General features: G+C 38.6%; 1 protein-coding gene across 1 annotated transcript in view; it reads right to left on the bottom strand.

The window, feature by feature from the left end:
* gclc (glutamate-cysteine ligase, catalytic subunit) overlaps window positions 1-26,758 on the bottom strand; it is a 34,155-nt gene extending 7,397 nt beyond the window's left edge. Inside the window, exons 1-8 of the mRNA XM_057847670.1 lie at window positions 26,101-26,758; window positions 23,161-23,273; window positions 13,428-13,610; window positions 12,692-12,805; window positions 7,224-7,282; window positions 7,021-7,157; window positions 6,806-6,880; window positions 1,100-1,216 (exon numbers count right to left, since the gene is read on the bottom strand). Of these exons, the coding sequence (XP_057703653.1) occupies window positions 1,100-1,216; window positions 6,806-6,880; window positions 7,021-7,157; window positions 7,224-7,282; window positions 12,692-12,805; window positions 13,428-13,610; window positions 23,161-23,273; window positions 26,101-26,250 (948 nt within the window). The 5' untranslated portion in view covers window positions 26,251-26,758. The remainder of the gene's footprint in view (window positions 1-1,099; window positions 1,217-6,805; window positions 6,881-7,020; window positions 7,158-7,223; window positions 7,283-12,691; window positions 12,806-13,427; window positions 13,611-23,160; window positions 23,274-26,100) is intronic.
* Window positions 26,759-27,125: the final 367 nt, after the last annotated feature.

Genomic DNA, 27,125 nt, shown 5'->3' on the forward strand with positions numbered 1-27,125 from the left:
GATTATTCTTCACATTTTTCCCTTCGAGTTTTTGGTATTGGGAAACGTATGAAAACATCCTTCATATGTCGTAATGTCTCGAGTCGTTTCTACAAGTTCCATAGCAGCAGTGTTTGATCATGTTATTTCTGCTTGTTTTCTCTGGTAATCTTTCAAAAAAAAAAAGAACATACTGAAGTGTACGCAAGAGCGTGTCTATAATGTCCCACTTCTGCTAAAAATAGCATTCGTGCGGTACGCTATTAAGACGTCACTTAAAGACATTAGACCCCAATCTCATTGATAAGCCAACGTACCGCTTTGTCAGTGTTACATCAGTAAACCAGTGAGCACTGTTAGCATACTCAGTGCAAAATAACCCCACGCCATTGCAAACATTGCAAAGGAGGTAATACTGCAAGCAGCAATAATAAAAACTGTCCCTCCAATGACACTGTCGTTTTTCTTCTATTCGGTTTTGTTTTTTCGGTCAAAATTTTTGGCATATTGTCCTCATGAGTTCATGTTGCTAATAAATTTGAGTTTATTATTATTTATTGATTTTATTACATTTTATTTTTCAGTATCAAATGGTCAAAAATGTCAAACATCAAACTTGGTCAAACATCCAAACTAAAAATACACTCAAGGTACTTTTTTTATTTTTTTTTAAATTCAGGCAAATTGATGCGCTTTAAGTCTTTTCTGTTACATACGCGTGTTAATAAAGTTTTACTTCATTATGAGTTGATCCATGTTACTTTTTTTCTTTAATAGAAAAAAAGGACACAATGTTAGGAAAAGGTGTACTTATAATTTTATAGGCAAATGATACCATTTACAGTGGCGGCAGTTTTTGTTTGGGAGGGGGGGGCAAAACAATGTCTTCCTGGGGGGGGGGGGGGGGGGGGGGCGTAACAGACAATAATTGAGAAGCACCGCTTATTTGTCATTTCAGTACTGATGGTGCATAACTGCGCCCTCTGGTGGTTAAGCTATAGCAAGTGTGACAACTAACCCTGTTCTTTACATGTCCCGTTTTACAGGAAAAGCCTTCCGTCCAGTTGAAGCCTCATTTCACAACTTAAATGCAAATTGTACTGTTATGTTGTCTTTGTACCTTGAGTCCACGTTCCTCCTGTGTCCGGTCATCCACTGAGGCAGAAATAACCCCCCAGCGACAATCAATGTCTGACACGTGTCCTCTGTAGAAGGGAGAGGCAGCGCTCAGAGCCATCTGCATGCACACAGCCAAAATAGTACTTAGGTGCCAGTGCTTAAATCATTAGAGCCACAATACATTGTTGATCCCCGTGGGGATGTTTTTCAAAGCATCAGAAGAGTGAAACCTTCCGGTTACATACAGTAAAATAGTAAGGGTTAATGTTCTGGAAAAAACGCATCAAATGTCAGATCTACCATCATATTGATAGTACAGTAGTACCTCGAAATACGATCCTTTTGACATCCGACGTAAAATTTGACTCGTCATTTCTCTCGACACAGAACATTCTCAAAATACGCCGATTTTTGAAGGCGTCGCAATTTATGAGCGTGGTGTGCACGTCAATGAACTGGCTTGACAATCCGGCCGGAAAATTTCTATTTCTAATCTCGAGGACGACTCATCATTATTATTATTGTAACATCGTCAAGAAGTCGCCAGCTTTGTCAGGTCTTCAATCATTTTTTTCAGAACATGTGCAAACACATCACGGATACTGTTCTCCATAGCCCACGCCAACAACAACAGAACATGGAAAGAGAAATCAAAATCTCAAGACTATCGGGGCACTTAGACTTCCATTCTCTGTGTCAAACAGCTGAACAGGACAGGTTAAAAAAAAAAAAAAAAAAAATTTAAGAAATCAATCTCTACCGCACCTCTCACACTCTCTTGACGGAACACACGGTGCGTTCAAGAGCAGCATGCAAAAAACAATAGCCAGATTACAACCCAATTCATTAAACTATTATTATTCCGATTTGTATTTCTATTTTTGTATATCCATCCATACGTCATTTTTGGTCGGCATTGGCAACAAAATAAACCGAACATTTCCAAAGATGGACGATGGGCTGTTTCTTCCTTGGTTGTAAGATTCGGTAGAAAATTAATTGTTACATTTCCAGTTTAGTTTTGCTATCTTTTTAGTTCGCCATGTTGATAACTGTGATTTGTTTACTCCTTTTCATCTTACTGCAAAGAAAGAGGAAATGACGATAGGCCCGCCATGATATTTACATCACCAGCCTGCGCGCTGTGAGAATGTGACTCCTATGTACTGTACAATTATTCATTGTTATTGTGAGCTTGGGTTGCCTATTATATTGATCTATAACTACAGTGGTATGAAAAAGTATCTGAACCTTTTGGAATTTCTCACATTTCTGCATAAAATCACCATCAAATGTGATCTGATTTTTGATAAAATCACACAGATGAAAAAACTAGAGGTGCATGACAATTATCGGTCCAATAATAGGGATTATGACATCATCCCAATAAATCCGATAACATTATTAATAGGCCTGATAATATATGTTTGGCATGGTGTCGGTGGATTGGGATGTGTGCGTTTGTTTCCACTCCTGTTTTGCCAGTATGCAAAGTTTTGTTACTGTTCTAGAGGCCATATTTTTCCATCACTGAGTGAGAAACCTTACTATGGCAATTAGCAAATGTTTGCATTTTACAGTGTTATTTTTACAAGTTCTTGAGAGGCCTTTTGGCTATTGATAGGCTTGCTGTCCTATAATTGCCAGGTTCAGGTGGTTGTTTCATAAACCAAGACTACAGAAGTCTCCTGTTGCACCAAATGTCTTATCTGCTGACAAAGCACAATACCTTTTGGGTTTATGATTGTTTTAGTTCAGTGCTCATTGTTCAGAAGAACACATCGCCAATGAAATTGACTGATTAATTGTGATTGACTCAAATTATATTGATTTGAAAAAATAAATATGGGCACTTTATTTGAAGTCAAAACTGTAAGTCTTTGTTTGGTTCATTAAAATAATGTTCATGTCATCATGAAAATTTTGGTTAGGTCAAAGGCAAATCTATGCTGAATCCACCACTAGTATTTTTGACCTACAGGTGTTCAAAAACTCAGGTGATTTATGCATTTAAAAATTATACAGTGTATCACAAAAGTGAGTACACTCCGCGCATTTCTGCAGATATTTAAGTATATCTTTTCATGGCACAACACCGACAAAATGACACTTTGACACAATAAAAAGTAGTCCGTGTGCAGCTTATACAGGGTGTCCATTAGAGCTGGGAATCTTTGGGCACCTAACGATTCGATTACGATTACGATTCAGATGGTCCCATTCGATTCTAAAACGATTATTGATGCACCCCCCCCCCTTTTTTTTTTTTTTTTTTTTTTTTTTTTTTTTTAAATATTTTGTACATTTGTTCCAAAATTGTTCAAAAATACTCTCAGGCTAAACCAAACTACTATTTCAGTATCAAGTTAACATATAGCAGTAAACAAATATACAAAAATAACAGTAAATAAAAAACTCCAGTCCCCATTCTGTATCAGCAGCTTTAAACTACATTCAATTAATTTAATGTTGTGAATCAACCGTTAAAGTTGTTAAAATTGCTCCCGTTAATCCATAATTTCCCTTTTGTCAACTTTCGACATGTGAAAGTTTTAAAACTATTTTAAAGATACATTCAAGTCAATATTTTATCGATTTAGGAGTATTTTACATAAAAAGTTAATTAGGTTTGCTTGGAAGGTTCGCTACAACAGCCTTGCAGAGAAGTGTACTGCTTTAAGATGGCGGCCGTTTACTACGTCTGCATCTAGCTTTTTGTAGATGTGCTGCAAACGCTACATCTGTGCATCTAGTCTTATATAAATGATATCTACCGTAACATAATGTGGATGACCTACTTTTGTAGCAGCTTCAGGTATGTTGTGTTTTTTTTTATCTCGTGGCATGAGCTGAGCTAGAGCCGTGAGTTGAGCATTGGCATTACCCGAGGGGCCGGGTAATGAGAAGCATGATGTTTAGCTACTCTCGCTCCGTTGCTCATTGACCGCGCGGCGCGCTGAGTGTGTTGTACTTCCGCTTTACTTGGCATATTTCAATAATCGGAATTTGGATGTTTGTGAATCGTTCTCGAATCTTCCACGGCCGAATCGCGAATAATCTAAGAATCGGAAATTTTGCACACCTCTAGTGTCCATAAAGTCTCTTTACATCATCAATTGTGGCAATGGCATCAGTAATCCTTCGCTTAAGGTCAGTAATGTCCCTTATCTTTGTTCGATACACGATATCTTTAATATAGCCCCATAGAAAGAAGTCCAGGGGAGTGATATCTGGTGAACGTGGCGGCCAAGGAATTGGCCCTTCCCTTCCAATCCATCGGTCTGGAAATGTTTGATTGAGGAACCCATGAACATGCAGCCACCAATGTGGTGGTGCACCATCTTGCTGAAAAATGATGGTTGGTTGAAGGTCATTCAGTTGTGGTGCCACATATTCAGTTAAAAGGTCAAGGTAAACATTTGCACAAGAGTCATTTGTGCTTCGTGCAACTAATGGTGCCCATGTAGAAAAGTATTAAAAGAGGTAAAAAAAAAAATTCACTAAACGCTGAGTCTAATAGAACAAATCTGAATAAAATATCTAATCAATTGCATTTTTAATAAATTTTTGAAATTGTAAAGAGACTTTATGGACACCCTGTATAATATTTTCCTCAAAATAACTCAAAATATAGCCATTAATATCTAAACCCCAGGCAACAAAAGTGAGTACACCCCTTAGAAACTACATCACTAAATGTCCAAATTGAGTTCTGCTTGTCATTTTCCCCCCAAAATGGCACGTGACTCGTTAGTGTTACGTGGCCCAGGTGTGCATAGGGAGTGGGTGTGTTCAAATTTGTAGCGCAGCTCTCACACTCTCTCATACTGGTCACTGAAAGTTCTAAAATGGCACCACATGGCAAAGAACTCTCTGAGGATTTTAAAAGACGTATTGTTGCGCTACATGAAGATGGCCAAGGCTACAAGAAAACTGTCAACACCCTGAAACTGAGCTGCAGCACAGTGGCTAAAATCATTCAGCGTTTTAAAAGAGCAGGTTCCACTTAGAACTGGCCTCGGGTTGGTTGTCCAAAGAAGCTGAGCGCACGTGCTGAGCATCACATCCAAATGCTTTCTTTGAAAGATCGTCGCAGGAGTGCTGTCAGCATTGCCACAGAGATTGAAGAGTTGGGGGGTCAGGCTGTTAGTGCTCAGACCATACACTGCGCTCTACATCAAATTGGTGCATGGCTGTCACCCTAGGAGGAAGCCTCTTCTGAAAACGGTAAAAAAGAAAGCCCGCAAACAGTTTGCTGAAGACTTGTCAACAAAGCACATGGATTACTGGAACCATGTCCTATGGTCTGATGAGATGAAGATTAATTTATTTGGTTCCGATGGTCTCAAGCATGTGTGGCGGCGACCAGGTGAGGAGTACAAAGATAAGTGTGTCATGCCTACAGTCAAGCATGGTGGTGGGAATGTCATGGTCTGGGGCTGCATGAGTGCCGCAGGTGTTGGACAGTTACATTCCATTGAGGGAAACGTGAACTCCAACATGTACTGTGAAATACTGCAGCAGAGCATGATCCCCTCCCTCCAGAAACTGTGTTCCAGCTTGACAATGACCCCAAACACACCTCCAAGATGACCACTGCTTTACTGAAGCGGCTGAGGGTAAAGGTGATGGACTAGCCAAGAATGTCTCCAGACCTGAACCTAATAGAACATCTTTGGGGGATCCTCAAGCGGAAGGTGGAGGTGCGCAAAGTCTCAAATATCGTCGTCATGGAGGAATGGAAGAGCATTCCAGTGGCAACCTGTGAATCTCTGGTCAACTCCATGCCCAGGAGAGTAAAGGCAGTTCCGGATAATAGTGGTGGCCACACATATTATATAATATTGACAGGTGACAAGTTGTATGTTAATATTGACAACTTTCACTAGGGGGTGTACTCACTTTTGCTGCCAGGGGTTTAGATATTAATGGCTATATTTTGAGTTATTTTGAGGGGAAAATAAATTAACTCTATTATATAAGCTGCACACAGACTACTTTTCATTGTGTCAAAGTGTCATTTGTCAGTGTTGTCCCATGAAAAGATATACTTAAATATCTGCAGAAATGCAAGGGGTGTACTCACTTTTGTGATACACTGTATATATATGATCGGTTATTGTAATGAGGAGCAAGAAGTTATCGGTATCGGTTTTAAAAAATGGAGATCGGGCACCCCTAGAAAAAACTGTCTGCTTTAACTAAAACCACTCAAACATTTACACGTTTTCATATTTTAATGAGGACAGTATGCAAACAATGACAGAAGGGGGAAAATAAGTAATCACATTTAATATTTTGTGGCACAACCTTTGGCAGCAAAAACCTCAACCAGACGCTTCCTGTAGCTGCAGATCAGTCTGGCACATCAATCAGGACAAATCTTGGCCTGATTCTGATCCTTTGAGAATTACGTGATTGGATCGGGGACATTTCTGGTTAATGCCATCATTAACAGTTTTTTTTTTTTTTGTGTTTGTACAAACCTTTCTTTTCAGAAAATGTTAAGACAATGTCTTTAGGACTGAATTTACACTTACTGATCTGTATTACTGAAGATAGTTCATGATATTTGATATAGTTTTTGTATTCCTGCCTACAACAATAAGTTCCCAAACACCCTTTTTAAAAAAAAAAACTACAGGCAAAAAATAAGGTGGATTGAAAAGGTAAATAAATAAATGTGACTCCCTCTTTATCTACTCACCACTATTGGACAGAATGTCGCTAGTTGGTCATAAAGGTATCTTGCCTCATCAATGCTGCAAGCCTGGAATGTAACCTGCAAAACAGAATCATTTAAAAGATGGACTTTTATGGCAGGATTAAAGCCCATGTTGCCGCTCGCAATCCAGATTGCTTATCTTATCTCTACCCAATAAAAAACAAAGGATTGTTTCATTCGGCGTCGCGGCTCGCTACCTGCAGGCAGCAGTTGCCCATCCCGAAGCCCATAGCGTCCATGTAGATGTGGTCAGGCAGAGCTGCCCTTGCAGACTCCCCGTCGTCTTCAGTAAACTCCTCTATGAATGGAGATGGTGTGCACTTGTCTTTGAAGACTGAAACATATTTTGTTTGTTTTAAATTAGGATCAATTTTCAATTGGTGTACCGCTGAAAACTTACTCGGCACATTGATTGCTACTTTCTCCCCTCGTCTGTGTCTTATGTTCCTGGTAAGGGTGCTAACAAAAAGAAAAAAAAATGTTCACAAACAGTGTAAAACATAACTTTAAAAACATTAACAACATCTGTATAATTATAATAGGGGTACGAATGGAGTTTAAAAAAATGTAGCTATTATAGAGATTTTGACTCTTGAATGTATGATCAATATATGGGACAGTGGTGATGGCGATGATGGCAGTGGTACTGATGGCGATGATGATGACTCTATAGACCCTACTCACCTACGTCACAAAATGACGTGTCGCTGTATCCGGCCACCATATTGTCCGTCATTTTTTAGCCCTATTCTCAATGGTTTCAATTAGTCATGCAATTTATAGAGCAATTCATGGAAGCCCCGGTGTTATCTGACGCTGTAAACTCATTGGATGCGTTGCATAAAAGGCGTTATGTGGAAAAGCTTCAGTTTATCCATTCGCCAGATCCATATTTGATGCCTAAATCGATGTTTTTCGACCCGCTGTCTTCGCCCGTCTCTGCCTGACATCTGCTACCCTGATATTTACAACTATCTTGTCCACACAAAATCAGCCTATTCTCACGAAAGTTTGAAAAACTTTAAGAGCTTGGAGGCTTATAAATACTTCATTGCTGGTTGGGTGAAACAGGTCCTTGTCCACGAAAATTCGGCAGGAATCTATCTTGTGCTTGGGAAGGTGAGTTACGAAATTTTCAATTCAAAATATTTTGTTCTTGCTAACATCCACAGTCAAGTCTAATGTATTTCATGTCATTTGTCAATGGAGCTAGGGCTTTTAATGTTTATATGGTTTAGCGATAGCACTCTCACTACATACATATATAATATGTAATAAATATGAAGTGCGATAGCACTACTCCAGATTGTCCCTAGTTGAATTTATTTTTTGGCTTTTGGCCTCAATAGTGAAATTGTAAATTAATTGTATGACAACTGTCTTATTATCCCCTTATAATTATATATTTTCAGGTAGTTCATTCACAACGTCTGAGTGTATGTTGTCGGCGATTAGCCTAGCAATGATCTTAACTGTGGTTGTCTGCCCAAAACCCTCTAAATATATATATTAAATGCATCTTACCAAATATAAAATGACTACTACATAATCTGTGGTAATCGTTTGGAGCCCAGTTTTCTCGTCGAATTGCAGCAGCCCATCTCGCTCTCCTTTCCGGGTCTCTCGGAATACGGTAGAACTTCAAGTCTCTCCATCTATCTTCTCTGTTATTGCAACCGACCGCCACACACGCCTTCACCATTTTGATCATTAACGTTAACGAGCAGAAAAACACGCCATAATAGGAGGAATTTACGTAGCGGTAATGCATCAACAGTGACGAGTTGACGGACAATATGGCGCGGGGGCGTGGTTGTGACGTCATGTGAGCAGGGTCTATTGAGAAATAACTGTGTTCTCATGGGAATTTTAAAGACTGAATATGGGGTGGGACCCAAAAAAGCTTGGGTTCTTCCCACCCCTTTTCGACCTACATATGCATGTATAAATATTTTGTTATTACAAGTAGTCCCCGAGTTATGATGTACCCGAATTGTGTGATGATTTCAACTTTACAATGGCGGAGTCTTGTCCGCCATTTTCTCTCCAGTCGTTCTATCCGTTTATTTATTTTTAGTTGTGTAGACAGTACTTTATTGTTTACTATATTTTATTAATTCATTCACTCCCAGCCATTTTCACCTGAGCAAGGCCCTTCGCTCCCGGCCGTTTTTCTGGATTTTGACTGATTCTGCAAGGCCCACAGAAAATTCTTTTCTACTGCTATATAAACATGGAACCCACCAAAAGAAAGATTAGACTCTCTTCTTTCAGCAGAAAAAAAAGTAAGTTCATATCTTTTTCCATTCTTTAGAAATCAGCATTACAAAATAGCTTAGTTTGAGCAATTTTCCAATTTCTGATGAAAATAACGGAGAAAATGAGCTTTTTGTAAACGCATACATTTCAAACATGACTTTGACTTTAACACAGCTATGTTTTGCATTAGTTACATCCCAAACATCTGAATAATGTTTTCCTTTTAAAAAATATCATAATGAACAAGACAAATAGAGCGTTTGATAGCAAAGTAACAATTTATTTACACATGACTACTGAGAGATGACGCCTGTTGTCGCCGAGATGACGCCGTTGTCAACGCGTCTGCCATGTAATTGTTGTCTGTCTCACAAAAATGGATTATTTTTTAATCTCTGCGGGGTCTGCTTGGCGATCCCGCTGCACGGTGTCTCAGTCGTTTTGCTCCGTCGTCCAGTGCCTGGCATTCCAGGCGTCCTCTCGGTTGTTATGTTTGCTCGTCCGCCGCCTGGCATACTGCCGCCAGCGCTCCGACCGTGCTGCCCGGCCTTTCATTACTGTTGAATCGGGTTGCGGGTCTTTACAAAATGCGCTACTGCCCTCCAGTGGCCTGTTTTGTTGCTTTAAAATGGGTTTGGAGACTTGTTTTTTGTTTCTCAGATCGCAAGTTATAGATTCTTCTTGTAAAAAAAACAAAAACGCAAAAGACGTATAAATTCGTTTTTGGGACAATGAAGCATTTAAAAATAGAATGTATTTATACGTTTTTGGGACAATGAAGCATTTAAAAATAGAATGTATTTATACGTTTCTGGGAGCAAATGAATTAATATGACTGTTCTTCCCTTTGGTGAAATGTGTATTTTATTATAATCTTGTCTTTTGTTTTGTGATGCATGCTTTTATTTTGGAACAGCAGTGTTGTGTTTATCAACGATGACAATAACGAAAATATTTTGTCAACCAACACTTTTTTCTGACAGTGATGAGACGATAACCAGCTAAAAATATTTTTGGGGAGAAAAAAAAAACATAAGCCTAATACTGGTTTTTCGTCTGACGAGACGATAACGAGATGAAAATGCACCATAGTTTTCATCACATGTTCACGACATGTGACATTGTATGTGTAGTTAGTCTGCATTATAGCAGTGTCTGTGTCACTCATGTGACATGCTGCGCCCCCACCCCAATTCACCAGTGCAGTGTCCTTTCCAGTCTCAAGGCTCGCACACGCGGTAAGATTTGTTTCTTTTCTTATCTTAGCCAGAGAGAATATGCAATGTTGCTTTAGCCTTTAAAGGTCAGTGCTGAGTGATCACACACTAAATGTAACTCGTAGCATTAGCATAGCATTCGCGTTCGTGTTAGCATTAGGCTAATTCTAATGACGCGTGTTCTCATAAATTCTCGGACAACTTTTTTTTATTTTTTTTTTTTTACGCACAGTTCGTGGCGTCGAGGTGGGTATAATTAATTGAAAATCATGTACTGTTTTCCTGCTGAGTGTCTATTATCACCAAGTTGGCCTTGTAGATGCTACAATATGTGCCCGTCTGTCAATGTTCACTTGAAATAGTTGGAAACCTATATTTTGAGTTTTTTTTATTTTTTATTTTTTTTTTACAGCTTAAAATAATTTTTGTAAACATCGACTAAAACTAGACAAACGCATTTTGAGATGACTAAAATATGACTAAGACTTATATGTATTGTCGTCCAAAAGACAGACAAAAATGAAAAGGGCTGCCAAAAACCAACACTGTGGTGCAGAAAGCCTAGAGCAGGTAGTACGCATGTGAGTAAGACCGCATGTACACACGAAGAAGAACGGATTTGCGCACACACGAAGAAGACCGTACGTGCACACATGAGGAAAAGCTCATTTGCTCCCACGAAGAAGTTGCTCAGCTGAGTAAGAGAGCGAGACAGAGGGGAAAGATTACAGTTTAGCTCGCTGTCTAGCTAGGACTTAGTTACAATGTCATGGCGAGGACGGTACAATGAAGTATAATACATGTTTTTGGACATTTTATATTAAGATTTAGGGGGTATTTAGGGATACTTCAAGGGTTACTTCCGACTTACGCGGAAAATTGGGTTACGTCGACAGCGTGGGAACGGAACTCGTTCGTAACTCAGGGACTCTCTGTATATTGCTATCATCATGATTACTCTTATTATTGTTTTTTTCCCCTCTCTTATTGTATTTCTTTTATTACTGCTCGAAACCAATCAATCAATTAGTGACTTTGTAGTTAATTAAATTTTGATTAATTAAATTTTAATAGCACCATACTATTTCCCCCAAAACATATTTTTAAAATATTTTTAATCGATCTTAGTGAGCAGCTGAATCAAATATACACATACGCGAAAATTATTATTATTTGAATTTGTATACAAACCAAAAAATAAAATATCCTTTTACCAAATTTGAAAAGAGAATTACAGAACGTAAAGTGCCATTGCAGGACCTTTCTCCTTCGCACAACAGATTATAAATAAATAATACATGTGTCAAAGTCCCTCCCTTCAATGATATTAACAATAAAAATATAATCATTCATTATCAACAGTGTTAGGAAAGTTAATTTTCTGCATCAACTCGTTCAAAATTGCAGTTTACAAATTTTAAAATGAACTGTTCAGTTCATAGGTCATAACTCAAAATTTTGGACTAAATTTTGTGGTTCAAAAATGCTCAAAAACACCAAAAACTTTCTATAAATAAACAAATTATGTACTTAGGTTTGGTCATGGACGCCCAAAAACAAAGTTTGTCTCTCACCGGATATTCTCTGTGCTGTTAAGCATTTATTTACGCCGTATTAATGTTGCAGATGTATGTTGATGATGCAACTTGTTTATTTAGCATCTTTGGATAATATTTAAACTTTAACTGAATGTAAAAGAATGTAGTCGAAAGCTACAGTCATAGTAACGTGACTGTAAGAGGTAGCATCGATGTAGATGTATTCATTAGTTAGGATAATATTTAAACTTTAACTGAATGTAAAAGAATGGTTATTTGCCGCCATTAAAGCTTCCCAAGCAAAAGCTGTCATATTTGCTAAAACAACATAGCCGTGACAGCCTCAGGCAGCTTGAGTTACTAGGTTGGATAGTTTTCTGCTATTAAAGTTTGTTTTTTGTTTTTGTGTCTTTATCTGCAGTTTTGTCAGAAAGGCTCTAATTCAGAACTCACGAATGTGGTATACGGACTATGTGTCCCTTTATCACCCTGGATTCAAGCAGCCAATGGGAGACCTGGGGGATGGGGGAAAATCACGGTTCATCATATGTGATATCTAGTGAGATGTGCACTATAGTTAGGAGTGCATAAAAAAAAAAAAAAAAACATATTAAAAAAAAAGCTTTGACATCACATATATGTAGTAGTCGCATATGTTCTTTGCTGCACAACACCGGTACTTGACAATGAACGATGTTATGAACGCCGCTCACAACCGGTAGAATGAGTGCGTTCACAGTAACATTCATGAGACAAAAACATGCGTTCAATTCACGTTCGCCCAAAATATGAACGCGTTCATGCACAGCACTGACTATCAAGTAATAAAATGCAGTACTTTAGCTGGTGCCTACCTGAATCTTGGGTGTCTGTTAATGGCTTCATCCGGGAAAAACAGTGACTTCGACGCCCCGCTCTCAACAGGCGTTGGTGGGTGTTCAGGCTGCGTAAAACCAGGGCAACCCAGCCTAATTGACAATGACAGTACCAATAAGTACAAATATGCACAAGCCATGCATTGGCAGCAAATGAATCTTCATTCTATTGCCGTCAATGGCAGCCAAACCCCAGATCACTCTAAAGAATGCATGATTAAATTATGATTGGTTGAAAAAGTCTTGAAAAAAAATAGGTTAAAGACTCAAAAGGAAGACCTGTTGCATCACAAAGTTGCACTTATAGTATTTTTTCTTCTTCTAAATGCCCCTTGTGTTTAATTTTTTTTGTGGCAGTTGTTTTCCCCATTAAAAAGTACAAGTATGAACTTACACATACTTAGGTACACGCTGCTAGCATGTAGCAAGTTTTTAATTAATTAATTAATTTTTAAACAATTTTCAGTTGTAAAAGTCAAGATTAAACACAAATACAGTAAACCAATTTAAAATTCCCTTTGGCAGTCACGCTTTTCTACCCCAGTAAATAACTTAAAGACTTCTATTAAATTTATTTTCTGTTAAAGAATAGTGCCACTTGCTGCCATCTACATAACATTCAACTATATTTTTAAAAGGATGGAGATTATTTCTGTTGTTTTTCAAATGAGTGGTGATGCAATCATTTAAAATCCCCCAACTTCAATGTTTGTACCTTGGAAATGAGGTGATTGTGCATACAATTTCATTTTGGTTCAGGACAGAAGAAGCCTCTCGTCGTCTCTTCCCCATGTTGCTCTCCACAGTGTTAAACTCTGACATGGTGCCGCCATAGGGCTGCCCTGGAGTTCCCTCTATCATGTAGCTGCCATATTCTGGCCTCCAAAGTGTGGGGTGGCTGTACAAAGAAATAAAATACACAAATCGTTTAGTCGAACTCATCAGAGATCCCGAAAAATCACTCCATTTTTATCTTACGTCAGCCAGACTTTTGGCGGGTCAAGAGTACTCAATGGACTTGTGATTGCCAGAGGGGCAGTAATGAGGAATGTTGGGCTCTACTATTCTCAGTACCACCAGGATTTCCCCTGAATGAAAAGTTGGCGGGACAGATTCCGAGCAATGTCACGAACATGGCAAGCACAACACGAGCAGGCTTGTAAAAACTCTTCTGCTTCAGGTTGCCTTGTGTCTAAAACATTCCAAACGATGGGTGGAGACTATCTGCTTTATGATTATTAGTTTTTTTAAATCCCTGCGACTAGACTTGGGAAAAGCAGTACAAGATTTCGTAGTATTTAAGTCCCTGCCTGCCAGTGACAAATAGACATTCAATTCATTTAATCTAAGAGGATTGGCTTTGAATGCACAGCGCCATCAACGGCAGCCAATGAATGAAACGAGTGCCCGAAAAAGGCTTAAAGTGGAAGTTCAGAATTTTTTACATTAATCTTCAAGTTAGCGGCTGTTAAATTAGTCGGTGGAGTTGATTTAAAACAATTCCCTGTAGTTTGTCAGTTATTTGTTAATTCCAGGGCTCCGGAGTGGCTAAGCTAGCTTGAGTCAGTGGTCCCATTTTAGCATGCCAATAAAAAACTGTATTAACAGATCTAACATAGTCAAATAAATTCAAAATGCAGATCATTATTCCAAATATCCATGCGGCTAAAACAATGTCACACCAAACATCTGTAATTCATTTTATTCTGCGGGACTATTTTTTCAGATGCGTAATGCGACCACAATAGAGAGGAGGGCTTAGACCACTCGTGCTCACGCTGCATTCGAGGAAGGTGGGAAGTCTGACTTATCCCGCTTTGATGGTACCAGTTGCGACCTCTAAGCGTTCCAAGAGAATGTAAACAGAAAGATGGCTGATTGCAACAAGTTTTTTTATTTTGGTCATCAAAAGACATTTTGACCTTCGGCAAACCTGCCTTCTCGTAAGTGTTATAATAGTGGAGGAAAACGATGGCTAGGGTAACTGGCACACACTGTAAACTGCATTCTTTAGTTTTATTACTGACGGTCTGCTTTTCGACGAGCAGCACCATTTTGTCGAGAGACGTCAGATTGAAGCAACTCGTGAAGTCACTTCGTGACTACGGCCCCCCAGTTCGAGTGGCGTTCCAATTAGGCCTGTCGCGAAAACAAAGTTTAATAGTTAATATATCGTCTCATAAATTATTGCCTATGAGATATTATTGCCATTTTTTTCACCATTTCAACCACTAAAAACACACTAATTACATATCGAGTCATTTGAAAGCTACCCAAGTCTAGAATACGAAATTAGTGAGAAACCCAATGCTATTTTTGTTCTCTGCCAATTAGAGCCCATCAAAAGTGTTTATTAATTTGATCCAAAATGACTGCCATCTTGTCCTGCTAAGTGCATGTTAGCAAATTTGAAACCAAATTTTTCATTGCCAATCAGATTTTTCATAATAGGGTGTCATTTTAATGCTATTCTTAGTGTAGAATCTGAGGTATGTGAGATTCCCTCTGGAAATCGTTATTTGAATATTGAACATGACATGCTTTTATTTAGAAATGTTCACCAGAAGTATGTTTTGCTAAGCCGCTAACTGTAAGCTTTATTAAAAAAAAAAAAAATTAAATTAAATTAAAAAAAAAAAAATTTTAAGTGCTCTTTTCGTCATGCATGTGGTGTCAGTAATAGATTTTTTTCTCTTCTTAGTTTGCAAATGCTGTTAACCAACGATTATTCATGTTGGAAATGTCACCTTTTAACCACAGTTTGCGTTTTCGAGAAGACTGCCAATGTTTAATAGCAGGCTAAATTGGTTAGTAGATTGTCCTTTTTCCATTAGCCTAAATGTAGCAAGGCTAACGTTTTACAATGTGAATTGTAATTAGATGTGTTGCCTTATTTTGTATGTCTGAACTTTAATTCTAAGGCGTGTTGATGACCAGTGAACATTTGTAAAAGGAACTTGAGTCTGATATGCCATCAACGCACAGGTGTGAGTGCACGTAGCACATGCAAACATACGCACGCACGCAGCGTTTAATCGCAGCTGGCAAAATTACTGCGCTCATTTTATTTACCGTGAGATTAAATGACTTATTGCATATCGCGACAGGCTGAAATCCAATGATATTTTTCATGGTCGGGGGTTGGAAAACTGACTTCCCACTTTCCTCGAATGCAGTATCAGTCTACAGAGTCTGGACTGAAGAACAGCAATATGGTGAAATGTGCATTTAGAGGCTGTGGAAACAGAATAAATGGTGCAAATGAAAGTTTCCACAAATTCCCTGTGAAGAACGAGAAACAATATGAACTGTGGTTACTTGCTGCTGGCTGACATAAACACACCGGTGGAAAAAATATCACTCCACTCTGCATCCTGTTCCCTGCAGAGCTGCTGGATTACAAAAACTGCTGTTCATACTACAGTTATTGACATGCAATGGTAAGTTTTAATGACTTTATCCTGAAAACAGCCAACAATATTGATTGCATTGGTCATCAGTGATTCTTATGCGTGGACATCTTGTTTTGTATTGGCATGCTAAAATGGATTGACTCAAGCTAGTTTAGCCACTCCAGAGCTCTGAAACTAAACAATAACTGACAAAACTGCACAGAATTTGTTGAAATTAACTCCACCAACTATTTATACCCCCCCAACTTGAAGGTTAAGCCTAATGTCAAAAATTATGAACTTCTCCCTAAACCCATCAAAGCAGAAATTTCAAGATTATTGAAATACCTTGCTGGGAGGTCTCATGGAAGATAGCATTCCAAATGTCAAATGTACACTTAACATAAAAAGTCAAAAGCTATTTTTGTCCATTTTATTTATCTTGATATATTGGAAGGTCATCTAAACTGCATGGGGCAAGCCTTAAACACGCACATCTGGAAGCAATTCTGACTATACAAAACACACGAGCAAAAATCCATAGGATACAAGTTAAGACAGACTCCAGATTAAGCCTCTTGGGTGCAAGACAATATAAAACTACAAGTCTCATTGGAATGTGACTCCTCTCTTGAAATTGAAAAAAAAATAGGCCAGGTGAACCGGTTTAGACTCCCTCTCTCTTCCCTTTCATGAATAATAAGCTACATTCTAAATGTTCAAACTACTCGTACTCTACACGACGAGACCCGTAAAGAATGAATTTTGGAGTGTGACGATGCAAGGAGGAGGACAATAAATGCAATTTTCTGCAATCCTACAACATCAATTGTAATTCACTATACGTGTGTAACATATTATACAATAATAGATTTTATATTCTTTTATAGTGGCGCTTCCAATTCCAGAGCTTCAAGTCATGCAATCAGCAAAAGGAGAGATGCACTAAAATTCGTTGGCTAAAGATTTTATGCCAAAATGTCACTAAATATGTGATTTCAGTTCCGGTCCGAAATGCTTTTTTGACCGAAATAAGATTATTTAAACTGCAAGTTAGCTCGGTAGCATACACTACTCCTGCTGGGATGCTTCTAGAGGCAGCATGGCCAGTGAATGAGGGAGTGTTAACTTGACACAGCTACTAGCAATTAGCCCCTTTTGAACAGCTAACTAAAGATATAAGCTCCTCTCATCAGGGGCGGATCTAGAAAAATATTGATGGGGTGTCGGAAGAGGGGCAGGAACCTTTTGAGAAATATTTCACGATGACATAAAACATCACTGATTCTTTGAACAATGATACAATATCCCGCAATGATTTGATTCAAAGGCCTTCGATCGATTTAATACAAAATTATAAAGACATTTAACACAGTCAGTTCCAATTTACCTTAAGCAATAAAAAATACATATCAGTTTTGATGTGTATGACAATTTTGTTGATGAAACTTTTTTTAATGGAAAAAAAACCTATCAAAATCAACCATTTTGCATTTTGATCGAATGATATTCTTACACCCCCAGTGTCAACATCTGGCAGATGTGCATACATATTGAATTAGCGTTGGCTTAAAAAAATCATTTGTAGACACTACAAAAAGGCACAAGTGGCATTTACACTACAAACATATATTAACAAACTTTACACCAGAGTAACCAGACAATCAAAACAACAAAAGAGAATGGAAAAAATCCGTCCAGCCCATTTTCCAGTTTTGTATAAAATGATAATGATTTAACATTTTTTTTTTAAATTCTCTTTTCTGTTTTTTCATCGCAAGCAAAATAAATGAAGATATTACTACCAAAGCATTTGTAATTGCAATCACTTTCTAGAAGGAATTGAGTATTTTCTGACAGAATTGCAGGGGTGCCAATATTTTTGGCCAGCACTGTATAAGGACATGGTTCTTGCACCCTTTTAAAAGTCAAATTTAATGCTTTTAAAGACATTTTTAAGACCTTAAAATAGAATTCAAGACCAAAACATGATGTGATAAAAAAACTAAACAAATTTATTTCATTTCTTCTCATGTGCGACTCGACAGCTTTGACCCTCACTGTCTAATGAAAAACCCTATTTGCAAACTTTGCGCGAGGTGTGGGAACCTCTGGGTACCTCACGATACGATATGGGATGCAAGGCTCACGACAACGATGATCTCACGATACAGCAATTATTGACACACGGGTCAGGATATCATTCTGGATATTCTACAAAACAACCTCTTGTCAGCCTTCTGCTGTAAATTGGAATGAATTTATCACTCATAGATGTCCAATCCATTTGAGGTGAGAGGGTGGCAGAAGTTCATTCACTGTCATCCCTCCCACTTTAAAAGGATTGGACTTGTACCACCGATGGCGGCCAATGCCAGCCAGCGAGTTCATTTTGGGGCATTTGATGTCATATAGACACGCTCTCGCAAACAATCCATTATATTACTGCTTGTTTTCTCCGGAAATTTTCCAAAAATAAACATGCCAATCAAACACTGCTGCTATGGAACTTGTAGAAAAGACTCTAGACATTACGACTTATGAAGGATGTTTTCTTCATACGTTTCCCGAAATCAAAAACTCGGACGAAAAAATGTGAAGAATGGATCAACTAGCGCGGGCGTCCAAAAGACCAGTTGAAAGCCAGCAAGGTGAAGCCATTCACATTTGATATGCGGAGGACGAAGGAATAAGCCATCTTGATATTTTTACTTATTTTTTTGCGTGGCGTTTTGCCGTGCTGCTTCTGTCTGACAATGAATGACATGAAAAAAATTAAAGTGGCATCTGACTGTCACTGTTGTTACTTTTTTGTTGTAAACAAACAACTTTAGTAAGGGGAAAGTGTTAATAAATTAATAGAGTTAAGATTTGTTTTTAATGAAAAAATTTAAAGTGTTCGTTGGATGTCACCGAGTAGCATTTGCGATCGCTACACAAAACTAACAATTTAAATTACTCCCAAGAACGTCAGAGACGTAAGACAACCAGAGGATATGATATATCAGAAAGACAGGGCATATGGTGGTAAACGATAGCTTGTTGAAACAGGAAAATGTCATTGTCAGTGGCGTAAGGAAAAAGGTGTGGATCAGCTCGGCTCTTTTTCAGCCCTCGACACTCAAGCCATCTCTTTAACTGAACATTTGTACAACCCCTAGCAAAAAGTATGGCTTCACCAGCCTCGGACGAGAAGCACTCACTCAGACACTTTATTATGAAGAACAAATTCCGATAAAAAGCTTGAGAAAATAATGAATTAGTTCAAAAGTGCAACTCCTTGGCATTCAGCAGTGGTCTCAAACCGGTCCTCAAAGGGCCGCAGGGGGTACTGGATTTCATTCAGACCAAACGAGACAAATACCTTTTCACCAATCTGGTTTCTTACAAGTGTAATCAGTTGATTGCAATCAGGTGCTGCTTATGTTAGTAGAAACCTCATTGGTTGAACTGTTTGTGCTGGATCTGTTGGAACAAAAACCAGGACCCACTGCGGCCCTTTGTGGAGTCGGTTTGAGACCGCTGGCATTCAGAAACACTATAACACAGGTGTCAAACCGATTCCAGAAAGGGCCTAGTGGGTGCTGGATTTTGTTCCAACCGATAACGCAAAGAGAGTTTAACCAATGAACTCCCTGCTGAAACAAGCAGCACCTGACAAAGTTTAACTGATTACACATGTAAAAGATCTAATTGGTGAAAAGGTGTCCTCTTCATTGGTTGGAAAGCAAAAACGCAAAGAGAGTTTAACCAATGAACTTCCTGCTGAAACAAGCAGCACCTAACAAAGTTTAACTGATTACACATGTAAAAGATCTAATTGGTGAAAAGGTGTCCTCTTCATTGGTTGGAAAGCAAACCTGCACCCACTAGGCCCTTTCTGGAATCGGTTTGACACCTGTGCACTATAAGAAATGAATAAGAAGCATTGTGGTGGTCAGTAAATGTTACTTTTAAAGAGTGCAGGGGTATATAGAATCACTCCATTCTGAAGAAAAAAATATGGAATCGCTCCATTCTGAGTACAAAAATACAGACACACCCAGTCAATTTCCTTTCCTTAATGGGGCCCCTGCCTCAGATTAGATCTGCTCGTTAGTCAGCAGTTAAAAACAGTGCAGTTATCACAACTTGGAGGGCTGCTGGACCAAATGGATTCACAAGAATCATGGCTCCAACAAGAGAGACGTCTCTTGAGAGCAAGGAGAGGATTAAAAAACTTCTTGAAGAAGGTAACGCTACACGTATGGCTGCCAAAGATGTGGGTTGCTCACAGTCCGCTGTATCAAAAATCTGGACCAAGTACTAACAGCATGGCAAGGTTGTTAAAGTTAAGCGTACTGGTAGACAGAGGAAGACATCCAAACGTCATAACAAAAAATTAAAGGCCATATGTCTTGAAAACAGAAAATGCACAACAAGACAAATAAAGAAGAAATGGGAGGAAGCTGGAGTCAAGGTATGTGACAGAACTAGGGGTGTGACAAAATATCGAAATGGTGATATATCGTGATACTTTACACCTCAGAAGGTTATCGATACGCTCATGCCAAGAATCGAGATATCGTTTTAAAAAAGTGTCAATGTTTAATAATAAAAAAAATAAATAAAAAAAGGAACCAACAAGTTGTTACCAAAATCTTCCAACAAAATAGTGTTTCAGTTAACGCTATGGCTGGACTGGGAAGAGCGAACCAGAGCATTAACAGTCACTCCGTCCGATTTCCAGGGCATTAACAGGTCACTTTCGGTTCATTTTAGGGTATTTATAAGTCGCTTCCTTTTGAGTTTGAGTCACTGCATATTCATTTGGGAGATTCCTGGCTCACTTCCTAATGTTTTTGGGTTGCAGAACAGGAAGTCACAAATAAAATACCCCCAAATCAACAGGGAGTGACCCTGAAATGCCTTAAAATCAACAGAAAGTGACTGTAAATCAACAGGAAATGACCTGAAGTGGCCTGTCGTTGCCTGTCATTGGCTGCCACTGACCGGGGCCCGCTTGAAGTGGGAGGGGTTCATTCACTGCCAACCTCCCAGTTCAAATGGACTGGATGTCTACTAGTGATAAACTTACACAGGAAAGTTGAAGATAGCTTGTTTTCCTGTTAGTTTTGTAGAATATCCTAGAATGATTTTCTGACCAATGTATCGATAATTGCTGTATTGCCATATCGCGAGATCGTTATCGTGAGCTTTTTATCGTATATTATATCGTATCGTGACATACCAAGAGGTTCCCACCCCTAGACAGAACTGTGAAAAATCGCCTAAAGGAAATGGGATTTTCATACAGGAAAGCTAAAAGGAAACCAACATTGACACTTAAACAGAAAAGAACAAGACTGCAATGGGCTAAGGAGAGGCAATCATGGACTGTGAATGAAGGGATGAAGTTATTTTCAGTGATGAGTCAAGAATCTGCATTTGACAAGGTGATGATGTCGGAACTTTTGTTTGGTGACGTTCTAGTGAGATTTACAAAGATGACTGCATGAAGAAGACAGAAATTTCCTCAGTCCTTAATGATATGGTGCTGCATGTCAAGCAAAGGCACTGGGGAGATTGGTTAAATCTTCAATAAATGCAGAAGTTTACATTGAAATTTTAGACAGCTTTCTTATCCCTTCAATTGAAAATATGTTTGGGGATAATGAAATCATTTTCCAAGATGACAATGCATCATGCCACAGAGCTAAAACTGTTGAAGCATTCCTTTGAGAAAGACTCACCCAGTCAATATCATGGCCTGCAAATGGCCCAGACCTCAACCCTGTGGTGGAAATTGAAAAAAAAAAAGGTCCACAGCAAGGCTCGGACCTGCAAGGATGATCTGGCAACTGCAATCAAAGAGAGTTGGCACCAAATTGATGAAGAATACTGTTTGTCACTCATCAAGTCTATTCCTCAGAGACTGCAAGCTGTCATAAAAGCCAGTGGTGGTGCAACTAAATACTAGAGATGTGTTTTGATTGCTATTTCTTTGTTTGTTTCTCATGATTCCATATATTTTTCCTCAGAATGGAGTGATTCTATATTTATTTCACTGCACTTGCTCTATAAAAATAACATTTACTGACCACCACAATGTTTTTATTCATTTCTTTTAGTGTTTCCGAATGGTAAAGAGTTGCACTCATGAACTAATTCATTATTTTTTCAAGCTTTTTATCCAAGTTTGTTGTACATAATAAAATGTCTGAGTGAGTGCTCGTCCGAGACTGGTGATTCCATACTTTTTGCAGGGGTTGTATGTTCTTCCACATCTTTACCAGTGAATTTGGCACCAGGGACATCATTTTCAGGACAGAATTGGTAAGTTTAGCGCAGTAAACATCTCGTTAGTACTCTATTTACATGCATCTAGCATGAGGGACAAATGCGATCGTATCCCCCCCTTAGCAACAGTTGCTAACGTCATGAATATTAATGAGCGGAAGTGACGTGTAGCTTGCGGTAAGCTATTGGCTTCATTTACTCACCTGACTGAGGCACCCTGGATCTAACAACACAAAAGACAATCTAACTCTCGACACTTCGTAATATTATTATATTGATTCAGCCACCTGAGTGTAGCAGTGAACTCAATCTCTCGCTGTAATCACTGGCGTGCGCATGCAGCCTCACATGACACACAACCAAGGACCCAAACGGGACTGCTCATAGCTGCCGGCAAAAATCGATTATCAAATTAGTTGGCAACTACAGTATTTGATTCTAAGTTGTTGCAGCCTTACTCTTGTTTCAGTGCTGTTGATGGCGCTAGACGTCCAATCCAGTCGCCCTTTTCTACCCACAAAGAGTAAAGTTTATTTACATCATTATATTTTACATACCTTTGCTTATGAAAATAACAGGTAGTTTAAAATTGCAGGAAGTATACATATTTACGATCATCTTATGTCAATAATTGCAGGATAAGTCAACATAAAATGACAACACATTAACAGGACGGCTTTGTGTGCTGATGCATGAAGTGAGTGGAAAAACAGTTATGGGTTTGGCTGCAGTCAGGTCAAAGTTTCCAGAAGCTGTATCTGAGCTGCTACAACTTACTTGGGATTTATCATTTCACCTTGGCTTTGAAGGGTATCCAAAACATCAGAACTATTCAGCACCAGTCGAACCTTTTCTTCCTTGTCATCCAGTTCCACTAACATATACTCAACCTAGAACACAAAAAAACATTCAGATTTAACAACAGTGCCGCATGACAACACATAAACCATATTTGCAATTGACAAGTCACACACTTCCAACTCATGAATGCGTCTCCTTGACTTTTGCCTCAGCTATGCTTGTAATCCCCAGTCTACAAAAGGGCTTCATCTATAACAACAGCGTTCCACATTGTTTGCAATCACATTCCACAAGCGAGAGCTAAGCTTCTGACATCTGTTAAGCATATTTTTATGATTTAAATGCTCCGTTATCTAAGCTTGGCAAGGTGCATTTCTTTTTAATGCCGATACAACATAAAATAAAATCTACCTAGCGAAAGTCTTTAAGAGTTTGGTCGTATATGCTCAAATAAATCCTTTATAGTGCACACATTTAGCCCAGTGGTTGCCATTGACAGCACTTTCATTGCAATCCACTTTGACAGGGAGGACTGATCATTTGCTGCCAGCCTGTCCAAGTTAAAATCTATTGGACATTTAGCGTCATCACTGGCACTGAAAGATTAGCGTTCGCAGTCTGTCCTTTCGGTTTAAATGAATTGGACATCTATGCTGTTCATTAGTAGACCATAGACTTCATTACCTGTTGACGTGACACTTCGTCATTCGTTGCGTAACGCCTTATCAGAGGGGGCAGAGCTTCATTTAGTAATAGCCGAAGACAGCACACGCTCATGTCGGATTTAAGCTTGGATTTTTGAAGAAGTACGAAAGCTGTACCGCATACAAACAGGATGGATTGTCTAAGGAGTGATTTGTTTGAGGATTCAAGATAAATATATTTTTTGCACCATGCATGCTTGATTGAAGCATTTATTCGCAGGAATTTTCTTATTTGTTTACACGTAGAGGCAGCTAATTTTCGTAACTGACTAGCCTCATATTTGCCAATATTCACGCGAAATAAATGCTACCTGCACGTTTTTTTTTTTTTTTTTTGCTTTTAACCAAGAATCGAGACTGTTTTACGTCCATAACTATGAAGAATTCAGGGATTTAAGCATTTAGTCACAAGAATTTTTACCAGAAAAGCTCTGTTTACGCCAGGCGGCCACTAGCCTTTTTCGCTAAAAGAGCAGCATTGTACTTCGACAATATACGTAACATAAACGCTAACTGCAAAGTTTCTTCGCTTTTTACCAAGAATCGAGACTGTTTTACGTCCATAGCTATGAAGAATTCGGGGATTTAAGCATTTTTTCTAGGGCTGTCAAAATTATCGCGTTAACGGGCAGTAATTAATTTTTTAAATTAATCACGTTAAAATATTTGACGCAATTAACACACATGCCCCGCTCAGACAGATTTAAATGACAGTACAGTGAAATGCCCACATGTTAATTAAGTTTTATGGAGTTTTGCCGCCATCTGCTGGCGCTTGGGTACGACTGATTTTATAGGCTTCAGCACCCATGAGCATTGTGTAAGTAATTATTGACATCAACAATGGCGGGCTATTAGTTTATTTTTTGATTCAAATTTTTACAAATTTTATTAAAACGAAAACATTAAGAGGGGTTTTAATATAAAATTTCTATAACTTGTACTAACATTTATCTTTAAAGAACTACAATTCTTTCAATCCATGGATCACTTTAACAGAATGTTAAGAATGTTAATGCCATCTTGTTGATTTATTGTTATAATAAACAAATACAGTCCCTATGTATCGTATGTTGAATGTATATATATATATATATCCATATTGTGTCTTATCTTTCCATTTCAACAATAATTTACAGAAAAATATGGCATAATTTATAGATGGTTTGAATTGAGATTAATTGCGATTAATTAATTTTTAAGCTGTAATTAACTCGATTAAAAATTTTAATCGTTTGAAAGCCCTAATTTTTTCACAAGAATTTTCCCCAGAAAAGCTCTGTTTAGGGGACCGCGGCCCCTTGGGGATGCCGGTGCCACCATGCTCTCCATTGAGCGTGAGCTTGCTGGATTTTACTGATGTTATAAATGACTATGCTGTCAAAAAACCTAGGCACATCACAGTTTGAGGGCTTGATAACCCCAGGGATGTGGAGGGGACAGGCAAAGGATGTTTAGTTATACTGTTTTGTTGCTTGGCAGGCAGGCATTGCACTCTCAGTTGTAATGTACAGTAGCATACACTGGACAATAGATGGATATTGTTTGTTTATATTGTGCCACATCATATTGCGGTCTGTTAAATTTACCTGTCGATCTCAAATTAAATAATTTGAAAATTTACACTGTCATTGTTTGCAAAGCATTAAAGTACTGCGTATGTTGTCATGACAAGCCGGTGGCAGGGGTGGTGTGGGGGGCCCTATAATGGTCTCTTGTCCCCGGGCCCCTGCAAGTCTGTTGACAGCCATGTGCATGTATGCCACGCTTGTATTGTAGCCTACACAATAAAATGTGATATCCACGTATGTGGACGCCAGGTTTATTCATTATTTTTAGTTACCAAAAATAGTCGCTGTCCCTTTAAAGGGATAGAACTTATAACATTACTGAGGGGGAGGCTTACGGAAGAACAACATTTCAAAAGTTTACATGTACTCAGACCCTTATTTGGGAAAATATTTCATCATGGAATATTCTGTATTGTAATCCTTTTTATAGCTTCACCCAATCACATGCTGAGACATGCACGAGCAACCTTTAACTCATTACTGTACTGTACTCCATATGGAGCACATGACTGTCAGTGCGTCTGGAAAGCGTGCCCGAAAAACACTTAGGAATTAATTCAACAGTATTCTATCTACAGTGGGTTCTTATCATATAGTACAGTACTTGAGCCACAAATGAAAAGAGTAGATGCACATTTTACCTCATCGCCCCATTTCAGCACATCCTTCTGTCGGTCCTTCAGATTGTTGTAAATGTTGACAAACTGAAGGATGCCGTGAGTTCTGATGTGATCCGCATACTTCTTGGTATTTTCCCAGTTTAGCGGTGAGCCTTGACTCAATAAGCCCATGTCACAGACGCTCGGTGAAGAGGGGGAGGCGACGGCCGCTTGCCTCGCTGCTTTCTTCGGCTAACTTTATGCCGAGTGCTAACTAGCTAGCATAGAGTTGCCCACAGAAAACAATAAGCGAGATGCTCCTTATTTTGCTCTCCGTGAGCTCGCGGCTTGGTGAAGTTGTCTAAAAGGTGTCGTATGAAGAGATTACCCTCTATTCAATTTGAAAGTTGGCATCCAGAGGAGGTAAAAGAAAGGCGCCTTGTCATCACTTGCTAATGTCTGCTTAGCTTGAAGACACGCTGCGGCTGTGCAGTTGCTCGCCGAAAAGCAGTTGTGGGCTGCAGCGTCTTTTTTTCTCACTTGCTTGCTCGATTGTGTGCTTTTTAAATATGCAATTCTGTTTGGTGGGTTGAACCGATTTTGTCGTTGCTGCTGAACCAACCCACTTTAATAGAATTGGACAGTGTCGCGCATAATGGACACCCCTACCTCTAGTTACTGATAAAACGTCACTATGACTCAGCGGTCTTTTGGAACGCTACCATGGCGTGCAGCACCTGTCGCTCAGATGGAAGGATGTGTGGTTAAAAAGTATTTTTTTTTTTTTTTTAATTTCGCGGGAAAATAAACAAATCTTCTCAACCAAATCCTGATGTCCACAAATGTGATTTTCTCAAAAAATATGTTTTTGTTATTATTAGGGTATTTGTTTTAATACATTTTAAAAAGATATGAATAAAAATCAAATGAATAAAAGGTTTATTAAAAAAATACAATTTAAAGGAATAAAAACAAAAATACACTCTGGGTCTGGTTATGCCCCCAATAACACTCGTTAATTATTATTATTTTATTTTTAAATATTTCATAGTTTTACACACATTGCC

The sequence above is a fragment of the Corythoichthys intestinalis genome, chromosome 10, assembly GCF_030265065.1.
Source record: "Corythoichthys intestinalis isolate RoL2023-P3 chromosome 10, ASM3026506v1, whole genome shotgun sequence".
Taxonomy (NCBI): domain Eukaryota; kingdom Metazoa; phylum Chordata; class Actinopteri; order Syngnathiformes; family Syngnathidae; genus Corythoichthys; species Corythoichthys intestinalis.